Source organism: Schistocerca gregaria, chromosome 2 (genome assembly GCF_023897955.1).
Source record: "Schistocerca gregaria isolate iqSchGreg1 chromosome 2, iqSchGreg1.2, whole genome shotgun sequence".
NCBI lineage: Eukaryota > Metazoa > Arthropoda > Insecta > Orthoptera > Acrididae > Schistocerca > Schistocerca gregaria.
In genome coordinates this window covers 446,844,859-446,860,690 of record NC_064921.1, presented here as the reverse complement: position 1 = coordinate 446,860,690, position 15,832 = coordinate 446,844,859, and the positions used below count along the sequence as shown (strand labels likewise).

General features: G+C 44.0%; 1 protein-coding gene across 1 annotated transcript in view; it reads right to left on the bottom strand.

Annotated features, from left to right (window-relative positions):
- Positions 1-15,832, bottom strand: part of LOC126325453 (alanine--tRNA ligase, cytoplasmic) — a 185,721-nt gene that overhangs the window by 95,509 nt on the left and 74,380 nt on the right. Inside the window, exon 7 of the mRNA XM_049995175.1 lies at positions 14,386-14,531. Within this exon, the coding sequence (XP_049851132.1) occupies positions 14,386-14,531 (146 nt within the window). The remainder of the gene's footprint in view (positions 1-14,385; positions 14,532-15,832) is intronic.

Below are 15,832 nucleotides of genomic sequence, written 5' to 3'. Positions count from 1 at the left end.
GAGATTCTGCCGGTGTCTGTTCAGCTCACCGCTGAAAGACCTCCACAAATCGCACACTTGTGTGCCCAGTTTCTGCTCCTATTTTAGACAGGTCACTCCTAACATTAAATTTTGGAGTCAGAGCTAGGCCATTTCCTGCTCCCCCAACTATAATTACCTGATCTTTCTTCTCGAAGTCCCTGCATACCTGGCCTAAGTTTTCTGTCACCTGGCTAAGGCTAGCACTTGGTTTCACAAAACTTGTGACCTGGTATCTTGCACCTAATTTCTCTTGAAGCTGTTGGCTTACACCCCTTCCATGACTGCTACCTAGAAGCAGAATTCTTCTTTTCCTATTCTGATTTGATCCCGACCTGTCTTTTCTCTTTAAGCTAATATTCTATTTCAACCTACATTCATAATAAAATAACACACAAACACACACACACAAAATTTCTAGCTTTCGCAACCAACAGTTGCTTCTTCAGGAAAGAGGGAAGGAGAGGGAAAGACGAAAGCATGTGGGTTTTAAGGGAGAGGGTAAGGAGTCATACCAATCCCGGGAGCGGAAAGACTTACCTTAGGGGGAAAAAAAGGATAGGTATATACTCTCTCTCTCTCGCGCGCGCGCACACACCCACCACACACACACACACACACACACACACACACACACACACACACACACACACGCACGCACGCACGCACGCACATATCCATCCATACATATACAGACACAAGCAGACATATTTAAAGGCAAAGAGTTTGGGCAGAGATGTCAGTCGAGGCGGAAGTGCAGAGGCAAAGATGATGTTGAATGACAGGTGAGGTATGAGTGGCGGCAACTTGAAATTAGCGGAGATTGAGGTCTGGTGGATAATGAGAAGAGAGGATATATTGAAGGGCAAGTTCCCATCTCCGGAGTTCTGACAGGTTGGTGTTAGTGGGAAGTATCCAGATAACCCGGACGGTGTGACACTGTGCCAAGATGTGCTGGCCGTGCACCAAGGCATGTTTAGCCACAGGGTGATCCTCATTACCAATAAACACTGTCTGCCTGTGTCCATTCATGCGAATGGACAGTTTGTTGCTGGTCATTCCCACATAGAAAGCGTCACAGTGTAGGCAGGCCAGTTGGTAAATCAGGTGGGTGCTTTCACACGTGGCTCTGCCTTTGATTGTGTACACCTTCCGGGTTACAGGACTGGAGTAGGTGGTGGTGGGAGGGTGCATAGGACAGGTTTTACACTGGGGGCGGTTACAGGGGTAGGAGGCAGAGGGTAGGGAAGGTGGTTTGGGGATTTCATAGGGATGAACCAAGAGGTTACTAAGGTTCGGTGGATGGCAGAAAGACACTCTTGGTGGAGTGGGGAGATTTCATGAAGGATGGATCTCATTTCGGGGCAGGATTTTAGGAAGTCGTATCCCTGCTGGAGAGCCACATTCAGAGTCTGACCCAGTCCCAGGAAGTATCCTGTCACAAGTGGGGCACTTTTGGGGTTCTTCTGTGAGAGGTTCTGGGTTTGAGGGGATGAGGAAGTGGCTCTGGTTATCTGCTTCTGTACCAGGTCGGGAGGGTAGTTGCGGGATGCGAAAGCTGTTTTCAGGTTGTTGGCGCAATGGTCCAGGGATTCAGGACTGGAGCAGATTCGTTTGCCACAAAGGCCTAGGCTGTAGGGAAGGGACCGTTTGATATGGAATGGGTGGCAGCTGTCATAATGGAGGTACTGTTGCTTGTTGGTGGGTTTGATGTGGACGGATGTGTGAAGCTGGCTATTGGACAGATGGAGGTCAACGTCAAGGAAAGTGGCATGGGATTTGGAGTAGGACCAGGTGAATCTGATGGAACCAAAGGAGTTGAGGTTGGAGAGGAAATTCTGGAGTTGTTCTTCACTGTGAGTCCAGATCATGAAGATATCATCAATAAATCTGTACCAAACTTTGGGTTGGCAGGCTTGGGTAACCAAGAAGGCTTCCTCTAAGTGACCCATAACTAGGTTGGCATACGAGGGGGCCATCCTGGTACCCATGGCTGTTCCCTTTAATTGTTGGTATGTCTGGCCTTCAAAAGTGATGAAGTTGTGGGTCAGGATGAAGCTGGCTAAGGTGATGAGGAAAGAGGTTTTAGGTAGGGTGGCAGGTGAACGGCGTGAAAGGAAGTGCTCCATTGCAGCGAGGCCCTGGACGTGCGGGATATTTGTGTATAGGGAAGTGGCATCAATGGTTACAAGGATGGTTTCCGGGGGTAACAGACTGGCTAAGGATTCCAGGCGTTCGAGAAAGTGGTTGGTGTCTTTGATGAAGGATGGGAGACTGCATGTAATGGATTGAAGGTGTTGATCTACGTAGGCAGAGATACGTTCTGTGGGGGCTTGGTAACCAGCTACAATGGGGCGGCCGGGATGTTTGGGTTTGTGAATTTTAGGAAGTAGGTAGAAGGTAGGAGTGCGAGGTGTCGGCGGGGTCAGGAGTTTGACGGAGTCAGGTGAATGGTTTTGTAGGGGGCCTAAGGTTCTGAGGATTCCTTGAAGCTCTGCCTGGACATCAGGAATGGGATTACCTTGGCAAACTTTGTATGTAGAGTTGTATGAAAGCTGACGCAGTCCCTCAACCACATACTCCCGACGATCAAGTACCACGGTCGTGGAACCCTTGTCAGCTGGAAGAATGATGATGGATCGGTCAGCTTTCAGATCATGGATAGCCAGGGCCTTCAGCTGTGGTGATGTGGGGAGTAGGATTATGGTTTTCAAGAAAGATTGAGAGCCAAGGCTGGAAGTGAGAAATTCCTGGAAGGTTTGGAGAGGGTGATTTTGAGGAAGAGGAGGTGGGTCCCGCTGTGATGGAAGACGGAACTTTTCCAGGCAGGGTTCAATTTGGATAGTGTCTTGGGGAGTTGGATCATTAGGAGTGGGATCAGGGTTATTTTTCTTCGTGGCAAAGTGATATTTCCAGCGCAGACTACGAGGGTAGGACAGTAAATCTTTGACTCGCTTAAAGGAAGCCTTCTTGGTTACCCAAGCCTGCAAACCCAAAGTTTGGTAGAGATTTATTGATGACATCTTCATGGTCTGGACTCACAGTGAAGAACAACTCCAGAATTTCCTCTCCAACCTCAACTCCTTTGGTTCCATCAGATTCACCTGGTCCTACTCCAAATCCCATGCCACTTTCCTTGACATTGACCTCCATCTGTCCAATGGCCAGCTTCACACATCCGTCCACATCAAACCCACCAACAAGCAACAGTACCTCCACTGTGACAGCTGCCACCCATTCCATATCATACGGTCCCTTCCCTACAGCTTAGGCCTTCGTGGCAAACGAATCTGCTCCAGTCCTGAATCCCTGAACCATTATACCAAGAACCTGAAAACAGCTTTCGCATCCCGCAACTACTCTCCCGAAGTGGTAAAGAAGCATATAACCAGAGCCACTTCCTCATCCCCTCAAACCCAGAACCTCTCACAGAAGAACCCCAAAAGTGCCCCACTTGTGACAGGATACGTCCCGGGACTGGATCAGACTCTGAATGTGGCTCTCCAGCAGGGATACGACTTCCTAAAATCCTACCCCGAAATGAGATCCATCCTTCATGAAATCCTCCCCACTCCACCAAGAGTGTCTTTCTGCTGTCCACCTAACCTTTGTAACCTCTTGGTTCATCCCTATGAAATCCCCAAACCACCTTCCCTACCCTCTGCCTCCTACCCCTGTAACCGCCCCCAGTGTAAAACCTGTCCTATGCACCCTCCCACCACCACCTACTCCAGTCCTGTAACCCGGAAGGTGTACACGATCAAAGGCAGAGCCATGTGTGAAAGCACCCACGTGATTTACCAACTGACCTGCCTACCCTGTGATGCTTTCTATGTGGGAATGACCAGCAACAAACTGTCCATTCGCATGAATGGACACAGGCAGACAGTGTTTGTTGGTAATGAGGATCACCCTGTGGCTAAACATGCCTTGGTGCACAGCCAGCACATCTTGGCACAGTGTTACACCGTCTGGGTTATCTGGATACTTCCCACCAACACCAACCTATCCAAACTCCGGAGATAGGAACTTGCCCTTCAATATATCCTCTCTTCTCGTTATCCACCAGGTCTCAATCTCCGCTAATTTCAAGTTGCCGCCACTCATACCTCACCTGTCATTCATCATCATCTTTGCCTCTGCACTTCCGCCTCGACTGACATCTCTGCCGAAACTCTTTGCCTGTAAGTATGTCTGCTTGTGTCTGTATATGTATGGATGGATGTGTATGTGTGTGTGTGTGTGTGCGTGCGCGCGCGCGCGCGTGCGCGACTATATACCTATCCTTTTTTCCCCCTAAGGTAAGTCTTTCCACTCCTGGGACTGGAATGACTCCTTACCCTCTTCCTTAAAACCCACATCCTTTCGTCTTTCCCTCTCCTTCCCTCTTTCCTGAAGAAGCAACTGTTGGTTGCGAAAGCTAGAAATTCTGTGTGTGTGTTTGTGTGTTATTTTATTGTGCCTGTCTACCGGCGCTTTCCCGCTTGATAAGTCTTGGAATCTTTGTTTTTAATATTTTTCCCATTTGGAAGTTTCTTTCTATTTTATTTTCAACCTACATTCAGCTATATCTGGATGAAGCCCTCCTTCCATTACTTCAGACAGCAAGCCAAGCTGATATACTAACTGAATTTCTGAAGTTTTTTCAACAGTTTCCCTTTTTCTCCCCTTGCTTGCTACCTTTTTCCAACACCCCACCTCTTTTTCTTCCTGTAGCCTACATAATTCCAAATGCGTGTTTTATAATTCAGCCTTAAGGGCACAAAGTTTTGCATCCTGTTCAGTGATTTTTCTGTCCTTTCTACGTAGCCTACATTTCCATGGAAGACCCTCATTATCTACCCCCGTTTCTGCGCCACTACATTTGCCCTAATGAAACGACATGGAGGAGACTTGGAGGCACTGGAAGATTTCGGATTGATTATATAATTGTAGGACAGAGATCTCAAAACCAGATTTTAATTGTAAGACATTTCCAGGGGCAGATAACGACTCTGATGAAGTTGTGGACTGAAACTTTTCAGTCCACTAAGTTATCACACAATGAACAGCTTTGAGGGTAAATGGACACAAAGTTATACATATACAGCTAATAGTAATGACGGAGCATTGTACATCTGATAACTGGTACTATAATCACACACATGCACAGCTAAGAGGTTTTTTGGACTCAATGATGGTCTGAGCCTAGACTGAAAGCGATTAAAATATACTGTCACAGCTGTGTATTGCACAATTCAGTTCTCAACATTCATTAAAGATGTACAGCACCACCTTCATAAAAAGTTATACAATCTGTACAATGAGCAAGCAGTAAGGAAACCAAAAAAACATGTGGAGTAGGAGAAGCATTAAAAACTTCAAGGTTTGCCAGTGCATTGTAATTCTGTCAGAAATGGCAAAGGACTTGGAAGAGCAGTTGAATGGAATCGGAATGTCTTAAAAGGAGGTATAAGATAAAATAAAATAAAAAAAAACCAAGGATAATGGAATATAGTCAAATTAAATCAAGTGATGCTTAAAGTAGTAGACGAGGTTTGCTATTTGGGCAGCAAAATAACTGATCATGAATGAAGCAGAGAGAATATAAAATGCAGACTGGCAATGGTAAGAAGTGTGTCTGATGAAGAGAAATTTGTTAACACTGAACATAAATGTAAGTGTCAGGAAGTCTTTAGTGAAAGCATCTGTATGACGTGTAGCTGTTAGTGAAAGAGAAACATTGGCAATAACCAGTTTACACCAGCAGAGAACAGAATCTTTTGAAATGTGATGCTACAGATGAATGCTGAAGATTACATGGACTGATCAAGTAACTAATGAAGAGGTACTGAACAGAACTGGGACACAACTGAACTAGAAGAAATGATCAGTTGATAGCACACATTCTGGGACATCAAAGAATCATCAATTTAATATTGAAGGGAAGTGTGAGGGAAAATTTTAGAGGGATACCAAGAGATGAACACAGTAAGCAGATTCAGAAGGATGTAGGCTGCAGCACTTATTTGGAGAAGAAAAGGTTTGCACAGGATATAGTAGCATGGAGAGAGGCATCAAGCCAATCTTCAGAATCAAATTAGCTCTTTGCACATAACTGCACCATCTGTGAACAGCCTCACAGAATTACAGACATCATTTGCCACGACTTTTATATATACCCCTCATTTGCCAAGACTTTTATATATACCATCTCACATCCTCAAGTTATGCCAGACCCTACAATGTTTTGAATCATTTTCAGCCAGATACATTTTCACTACTGAGTCAAGGGCACACACAATCTGAGTAGATTACAAATTTCCTGTTAAGGTGCCTTTTCAATTCCAATAACTACACATCGTATATACTTTACAAGTTAATGATACAGAACCTTAGCAGCTGAAATGACTATATTTGTCTCCTTGGGCCCTATGAGTACATAAAACAGCCATAACACTCATTTAAAATAAAGTTGAAAGCACAGTTCAAATCATTATGAAAAATACACCACTGTCATATCTAAAAACAGATTAACTGTCTTATTCACACAAGGTGCAAACCTGCTACAAGCCAAAATCACATAATCTTAACGTCTGCCATTTATAGTTCCACAAGTCATTCACACTCAGATTAGGATCACACAGCCTAATCACCTCGCTGTGGACAGCATGCAACATTTTTGAATGCAAGTGTCTTGCAGAGCCGTTATTGTTTGTTTTGTTTTAGGGTGCAAAAATGACGAAGGTCATATGTGCCCTCGTCAGAACTGTAGAACACAAATACAAAGAGAAGAGTTAAAAATGACTACATGTTAATTCCAATCGATGTGAGAGAAGACAACTAAAAACTGGGACGTCGAGAAAGATCCATAAAATACGCCATAGAGAAACACAGACCATGAACTAAAAATTAAATGCCCTTCGCCATACTGCTACAATAGACAAAAAGAAAATGCGGTTGACAGCCCGCACATCGTTTGCTAAAATGGCCGATAACTCAGATGGCAACACAAATGAAAGCATAAATCGTTAGAAAAAGGGCATTCCGTCAGGAAATGGCAGGCTGTCAGAGGTTGAGTGCAATGAGTACAAAGTAGTGGGGGAGAACTACTTAACAAATGGCGACATCTAAAAAGACAGTGGCTGATACGCAACCTAGCTAAAATGATCTCATGGCGAGAGGGCCAAGAGGAGGTCGATCAAGCCACTGGGAGAGGCTTAATAACTCAGAAGGGAGGACCAGTGGTGATACCAAAGTGACACCAATTGCTGACAGACAGCCATACAGAGATCATCTGAGGGAACGCAAGAACTAGCAGGCTGAGGTACGAGGACTGCAGCTTGGGCAGCATCATCAGCGGCCTTATTTCCTGTCAGATCAACGTGACTAAGAACCCATATAAACATCACAGCGGCTTCACCAAGAGTGAGCAATTGCAGCTTTCCAGAACCCACTGTACTACAGGATGGGCGGTGTACAGCATACAGAGGGTTTGAAGGGTACACACAGTCTGAGCAGATGATGCGACTGAAAGTCTGTGTCATCAGATGTACTGCATGCCCGGATACAGGGCTCTGCTGTAAATACTGATCAGTATTACAAAAGCTGATACCAAAGAATGTCAGTGCCAATGACAAAGGCATACCAGACACCACAGTCGTTCCAACAGCCATCAGTGTACACTAAGGTACTATCATGAAGTTTTGTGCGAAGATCGTGAAAGTGAAGGCGACAGAGCAAGGCTGGATTAGTGTCCTTAGGAAGCGAATGAAGGCCAAGGTGAACACAGGCCACCACACAAAGCCAACGTGGTGAAGAGTTCAAACCCATCATGAAAGGTGCAGGTAGCATTAAGTTAAGCTGCCAGAGTAAGAGCCGAAAGCAAACTCAAGGAGGTAACAGAGAAGAGGTACAAGCCCCATCCCAGCGATCAAAGGAGTCATTGAAGGAGGCGGCACAGGATGGGTGGCCACACATGGCAGACAAACAACATGCGTATCTGCTGAGAAGAAAGCCACAGCGATAGGACAGCGGTAGTTCATCTGCTGAGAAGAAAGCCACGGCGATAGGACAGCGGTAGTTCAACACCTTCTGCAAACAGACGTTCAACCATGCTAGTGTAAAAGGAGCCAATGGCCAAATGGATGCCATGATGGTGGATAGTATTGAGACAGCATAAGGGACGGACATGCAGATGCATAAACAAAACACCCATAGTCTAGTTTCAAATGGCCAAGGGACTGGTGCAAATGGAGGAGGTTGGTTCGATCTGCTCCCCAGAAAGTACCACTGCGGAAACATAGAACATTGACGGAGACACATGGGAGGACTTCGAAAGTTTCCTATTGAGTACGAGCCTCGGGAATACAGTTTCAACAAACAGAAGAGCATCAGGTCCAAGATGTAAAGATGGTGGACAAAACCAATAACACAGCCAGAGATTCATACAAACAGTTTTGTCAATGGAAAAATGAAATCCATTTTCTATGCTCCACAAGTAAAGATGATTGAGACATCGCTGAAGACTCCACTGAATGGGACAGCTCCGTAGAGAACTGCAATAGATGGTAAAATCATCAACAAAAAGGGAGTCAGAGATGCCTGGCTGGAGACAGGCTATTATAGGGTTAATGGTGATAGCAAACAGGACACTCAGGACAGAAGCCTGAGGCACACCATTTTCCTGGATAGAGGTGTCCAACAAGGCAGAACCCACACATATCTTGAAAATGCGGTCTTCTAAAAATTCCTAAAAAAAAAAAAAAAAAAAGAGGCAAGCGGCCATGGAAGCCCCACGTCTAGAGAGGACGGACAGTCCTCCAGCCAGTGCCACAGGTTTTCTCCAAATCGAAAAACATGCTACAGTCTGGGATTTCTGCAGAAACCCATTCACGACATGGGTGGACAAAGTGATGAGATGGTTAACTGCAGAATGCTACGCTCGGTATCTACACTTTGCAGTGGTTAGTAAATTGCAAGACTCGAGCCACCATACCACCTGGGCATGTATCATATGATCTATCACCTTGGAAACACAGCTGGTGAGAGAAACGGGTGGTAGTTAGAAGGAAGATTTTTGTCCTTACTGGGCTTCAGTAGGGGTATGACAGTGGCTTCATGCCAGCATCTCAGATACATGCCCTCTGCCCAGATGTGGTTGTATGTATGAAGCACCAAGTGCTCGCCTGCAACAGAAAGGTGCTGCAACATCTACATGTGAACATTGTCTGACTGTGGGCGGAGGATTGGGATGAAGTGAGAGTACAATGTAACTCAATCATAGTAGCGTTCAGGATTCTGAGAAGAGAATGGTATCACTCGAGCTGCTTCTGCTAGTTTCTGATAGCCAAAGGCAGGGTGACAGTGGCAGAAGCAGGAAATCTCCACAAAACGGCGGCCCATAATGTTGGAAATAGCATAGGGTTCACGATGACATCGTCTGCTAGTCAGGCTGGAAATTGTGGAATGGATTTTGGTCCCAGAGAGCCATTGGAGGAGGGCCCACAAATGGAAGAGGACGTGGAAATGTTAAAAGAACTAGTGAATGAAATGCAGTTTGCAATCATAAGATTACAGTTAGAAACATGGAGGGCACATCTCCACTCGCAAATTGTGTCCGTGGCACACCTCAGTCCACCAAAGGCCTAGGACACATCATGGTAAAGAGTAAGTTCAAGGAATAGAATGTTTTGTGGCAGTAAGGACAACATTTGCACAATATTCCACCAGGTCATCACAACTGGGGAAGGGTTGTTCATCGGAGGTTTCCAGGGAGGAGTAAAGCCTCCATTCGACCTTAGTAAGCTGCCATTTGGGCGTGCATGTAGGTGGGGTAGTCAGCGAATGGATGGCACATGGAAAATGGTTGCTCGAGTAAGTGTCAGAGAGAACAGACCAATAGAGATGTTCGGCAAGCTGGACAGTGCAGGAGGATTGATCAAAATGGGAATAGGTGTGTGTGGAATCTGAAAGGGACATGGCAGCTCCTGTGTTACGGCAGAGGAGGTTAAGTTGATCGAGTAGGTCACCCACGAGTGCAATTCTCTGATAGGTTCTGGGAGAACGCACCGAGCACCAGGAAGGGGTGAGGTACCTCCTCAATAAGTTCAAGGAAATCTGCTCCAATGACAATGAATGATGGAGGGATATAGACAAAAGGGAAAGGTCTAGTGAGAAAGGAAAAGGCAAACTGCAACAGCTTTAAGGCAAGTAATAAGGAAGATGAGTTGACCATGATTGTCATCTCTTCTGAGCAGCATGACTTTCCCATGACATGGAATGCCGTCCACAGGGTGGAAGGTCAAAATGGACTGGGACGGCATGCGAGAGCTCAAAGCGGACATGATGACGCAATTTTGTTTCCTGAAGCCAGAGAACAAGTGGATGCTGCGATTCTCAGAGCAGCCATAAATCCTCTATGTTGGACTGAAGACCATGAACATTCCATTCATGGAGCATCACAACAAGGAAAGTGAGGGGTGGCACCTCACTGGCTGCCAAGTGCCAGGCTTCGAAGACTGCTAAAGGACACAGAGGTAGCAGGATCCTACTCTATGAGGCCTACAGAAGCGTCAGCGTTTTCCTTTCGTCAGCCTGCAGAGTCCGGGGCAGAAAAACAGTTGGTGGTGTGCACCACAGACATGGAGTTCAGCTGGGCGAGGGTATCATGTGGTGACACCATTGAAGAGGATCTTAGAGTCAGCGAAGGAGAAGACCATTTGCCTTTGTTTGACTTCTTTGAGCCTTTCTGATTTTCAGAGGAAGTGTGTCAGATGTCGGATGGCTGGAGGTATGTAAGAAGTTCTCACAGGAGTATTCCTTCTGTCCTTTCTGGCCTGCCAGTTGTGTAGCTGGTGACAGCCCCATGAGGCCAAAGTTTGGCAGTATGTTGCACAGCGGGAGGAGGAGACGGGGATGCTACTGTGACACTGGATGATTTCACAACTGGGATGCTAAATTTGAGGTCACATGTCTGTGTGGGAATGTCCTTCATGGCGCAAAGTGTAGCAAGAACAGTACTGTAGGAGCCAAATGGCAGAACACAGGGTTTCCAACTAGCCAACAACCTGCAAGCTATCAGGTAAGGCACTTTTTACCCTCACCCGCATCTCCTGGACAGCCCACTCAGTAAGATATACGGGACAATCATGGGAGGAGGCAGCATGGTTGCCATTGCAGTTGATGCAATGGGGAGAAGGAGGCAATCGCCCTTGTGTGCATCCCTACCACAGGTTACAAATTTGTCTGGGTGTCAACAGGACTCTTGAATGTGGTTATAGCGATGACACAGGTAGCAACACATTGTGTTTGGAATATACTGTTTGGCCGTAATAGCTTCATCAGCTGCTTTGATCTTTGACAGAAGAACCACTCTATCAAAAGTGGGCACTAAGGAGGCATCTAACTTTTTCATCACCCGATAGATGGCAATGGCTGAGAGGTACATTTGGACTTCGGCCTCGGTCAGACCATCAAGCAGGCCAACGTATCACCGTGGGAAGAATTCAGTGTTCGATGGGCCTGGACACTAACACGACAGCCATGGAGGAGCAAAGCTCCAAGCAGTTGTGCTTGAGAATCATAACTAGTCTCCAAAAGCAAAGTGCCATGTGTAACCAAGAGCAGGATTTCACAGGACTAGCAATTGCATCAACACCTTTATGAATAATAAATGGATTTACCATAGCAATGGACTGACTGTCTTCCATATGTGAAACCACAAGGAACCATGGTGCAGCTGGGAGGGTCTTTGAATCATTAGCCTCATTCCATTTACATTTTGTAGCCACTGACTGTGAAGATGATTGGCTATTTGGGAGAAAATCCCGCATGATTGTCAGTGTCTCCGATGGCACGCTCTTTCCTACTGGGATCCCCCTTCAGAAAGAGGTGCACCCGCCTTACGTGATTGTTCACACCTCCCATACATATGACAGAGGAACCAATTGGTAATCTGGGAAGGTAGCAGCTCAGCCAATCACACCTCCCTAGGCCTGGCCTGTACCAGGGAGTACGTGCGAACCCTAAGTGTCAACCCGGGGTTGGGGAATGTGTGTTAGCCAGTCACCTGTTACGCATCAGATGCATGGGCCGCATTCATTCAGGAGCGCACAGAGAGGAAGAAGAAAAAGAGAAACCTCAAAACACCAAAGCGGAGGAAGGATAGAAGAAGGTGAACAAAGAAAGAAAAAGAGAAACAAAAAACAGTGGAGAGTATTCTGATACCGATTACCAAAAATGCATAATACATTTACAAAAATAGCCCAGGCAAGTTCCCCAAGGGAAGGGGAAAAAGAACATCAAAGGGCAGACATGAAGCATGGAAGGGAAAAGGCGCTGCAAAGGCTGGGCCGCTATGGCAGCCAAGCACAAACCCACAAGAGAGGTGAGTGTATGGCGTATACAGAATAACCATACTTAAATCGGGACTGCACAAATGCCTTGTATAAGATTCAGCTCTACAGATTCATGGGCTAAGGACTTTAAGGATGTTAAGTTCTTTCTGCCTTCTGACTCTTTGAGCTGCGACGGTCAAGTCAATGAATGATCATGAAGCAACTATTACATTAAAATTTCAATCGGTACCATTCTTGTGGAACTCAATGTAAGTCATAACAATCAAACAAAGATTTTTTTTTGTAAAGAAAACCCCATTTTTTTTACCATTCCTCCAGCTTGAAATTCATCAGCTGAAACTGATGTGCTGTCCAGCTGAGACTGGAAGAGGAACATAAAATGTAAAACTCATCCACAAATAAGGAAAATTCAACTGCACTCTTTACTGTGAATATAATACTGATGGTGGTGGCAAAATGAAAGAGCACATTTCCTTTAGGTGCATTGTTCTCTTGAAGGAAGTGACCTAATAAGTACACATCCGACTTGTTAAGCAAAAATAGTATGTGAAAGAGAAAGCAACGTCACATTCTCTGGTCTAAAATGATTTGACAATATTGTACCTCCATGTCCTATTATTGCCTTTCTTAATATCGAAGAAGACTCCCTAAAACTGACTGTGGAGGAAGGTTTCCTATTCTGCTGCCATCATTAGAAAGGCATTATTCATTGATGAGTGGTATCTCCCAAACCCAAACAGAAACCAGCTAAGCAGTTTTCTAGACTCCAGAACCCAGACAAGAAGATACTTGATGATTCCTTAATGACTCTTTCCCCCGCACAAGGTGCTTGGGCAAAGCTAGAAACTTACTGGTAAGCATACTATCCTTCTCCACTTCAGATGGGTTATTATAATAGCGTTCTTCAATAAATCGAAGTAGCGGGTACCAGTCCTGGTTATACTGAAAGCAGCATGATTTTAAGTTGAGATTATGTAGTATACTGAATCTTATTTGCCCGAGGTGAGAGACTGTAAGCCTCTGACACCTGATTCCAGGTTCCACACAGTGAATGGATGGTTGTACCCCTTTGTGTTATCCATCATAAAATTCAGTCTCTTCCTCGCCACAGTTTTGTGACAGACTGAATGTGGGGGCTTTGACTGCCTGAGCTGATGATCTGGAAGAAATTTTCTGTTACTTTCTGAGATAGGATGGCATTATTCAACATAATAGTATGTGGACGTATTTATTTTCTTCCATAAATCCCCCTTATTGATTGCCATATTTTGGTAGAGGAAGTGGAATGGTTTATACAGCACAGAAACTAATGCCATGACCTCTTTTTTATCACTGAAAGTATTGCTGCCTATATGAAATGTTGCTAGATTTTAAGCAGATTGAAATTTTTAGGCCTTTCTACTATTTACATCATAACAACCATAACCGTTCATTAAAGGAAATTAAATCTTTATTTTTCACTATTTTCCACCACTCTTCACTTGAGATGTATATGAATTAATTCATTTTTTCCAAACCAATGCTGAGCAAGAATTCTGAATTAAAGGAACACAAGAGTGGCAAAGTAATCATTTCCAATAGAACGATAACAAGGCAATTTAAGTGGACAGAAGCATATAAAAGGAAAACTGAGGCTGCTCAAAAAGCACTTTAAAGAATCATGACTGAAGCATGCTATGCAAGTGCTATTCATTTCTATTATTATCCATTTACCCTTCCACCATGACTGCATTACACTAACAAAAACTGAAAAGTGCTAATTTTTTGTCAAACCATACCCCTATCTTCTGTACTAATCTCAACATCTGATATTATTTTAATATGGAAAACTTTCTGCGTGCTGAGCAGCTTTAATGGATACTATATACAGAACCAACTAATTTATGCTTAGGCTTAAATAAATACTTCAAGTGACTCAATAGCAATCAATTAGATTTCCAGTCTCAATTTCTTAAAAATATTACATTTCAACAGTTTTTTTGTTATATTTTGATTACTTGAATTACACAACACCAACTCCAGTACATACCCTCTGCCTGTATTGTCTGGGTGACCCCCATCAGCTAATGCTATTGTCAGGGTGCGTGCATGATCAGCCAGTACTCGGTAAGCCATATCAATACCGTCTATGTCATCTGTACCAACCTTGCCAGAATAAGGGCGTGCTCCTGTGCCCTAAAAACAGAATTCAGAATTACCAATACGTACTCTGTATTGTATAGATTAAGTACTATAAAATGAAATAACAGACCCATAGCTTACAAAGAATATGGTTAAATCACTCCATCCAGGAACTGAGAATGTCCAAGTTATAAGTTGTCCAAGGTACTGTTTCGTTCTTTTATCTAAGTCAACAAACAAAGATAAAACCATGAAGGAATTAGAAGAAGATTAAATTTGGATTACAACCTTTAAAAGTGGAGAAACAGTTTCTAAAAGGAGAAGAGACTGTTGATCCTCATGCATGGTATAATGGAAAATTGCCCATAAACAGTATAAAAGAGAAATGCCCCAAAAACCGTAATGATATGCCCCCCCCCCCCTTTTTCTTCTTCTTCTTCTTCTTCTTCTTCCACACACAGGAAGTAGTATGTATTTATAAAATATGATATAGCAGATGAGGCAACAGACACCTACTAAAATGCACACTATCATATTCTTGATTCGAAAAGCATAATTGGCAGGTTTAGGGACTATGAGGACCCACAGGCCTTTCACCTGAACATATGTAGGAATTTAATTTATCTTCAATTAACTGTCCACACACATACTTGTAATAGTCATAAATCCAACAAGTTCTAATATTTGAATATAATGAGCCTTGTGAAAAAGGAGAAAAGAAGAAGTAGCAGCAGCAGTTTGTTGCAAATAACTAAATACTATAATTTCAAGAATGCAAGACATCCAGTCGAAACAAGTCTACATATATGCAGTCTATGTTAGAAAATGCAAGCGAGCACAGTTTGTCAGCATACTGAATTGTATCCTGAACAGTATGCTATAATATCCACACATTTTTGCAACTTGCTGTCCACAGACTCTTTCAATCCACTGCCTCTGGGGCACGGAGATCTAGTATATATATTTGTAACACTAAAACATTGGTTCAGATTATTACATTTGTAAACAATAAGATGTGCCATTACTGAAACAGTTGTAAATAAGATGTATGAGAGAAAATTGTTCGGACGCTTTGTATAGTTACAAATATTGACGGTAATATTGTCTTCTTCTACACATGAGCGGTGCTGCAAAATTGTTTTATAAATATTTTTTTCTTTTTTATCAGTATTTAACTTTTCATATAGTCACATTTGTGTGTGTGTGGGCGCGCTCGCGCGCGTGCGTGTGCGTGTCGTGGAGGTTGCAAGAATATGAGAATATGATATCATATTTCTTGGTTGGCGTGGCACTTTGTAGTGTAGATTGCAGAGATGTTTTAGCAATCAGCCAGGAATAGTGTGAAGATGGAATAC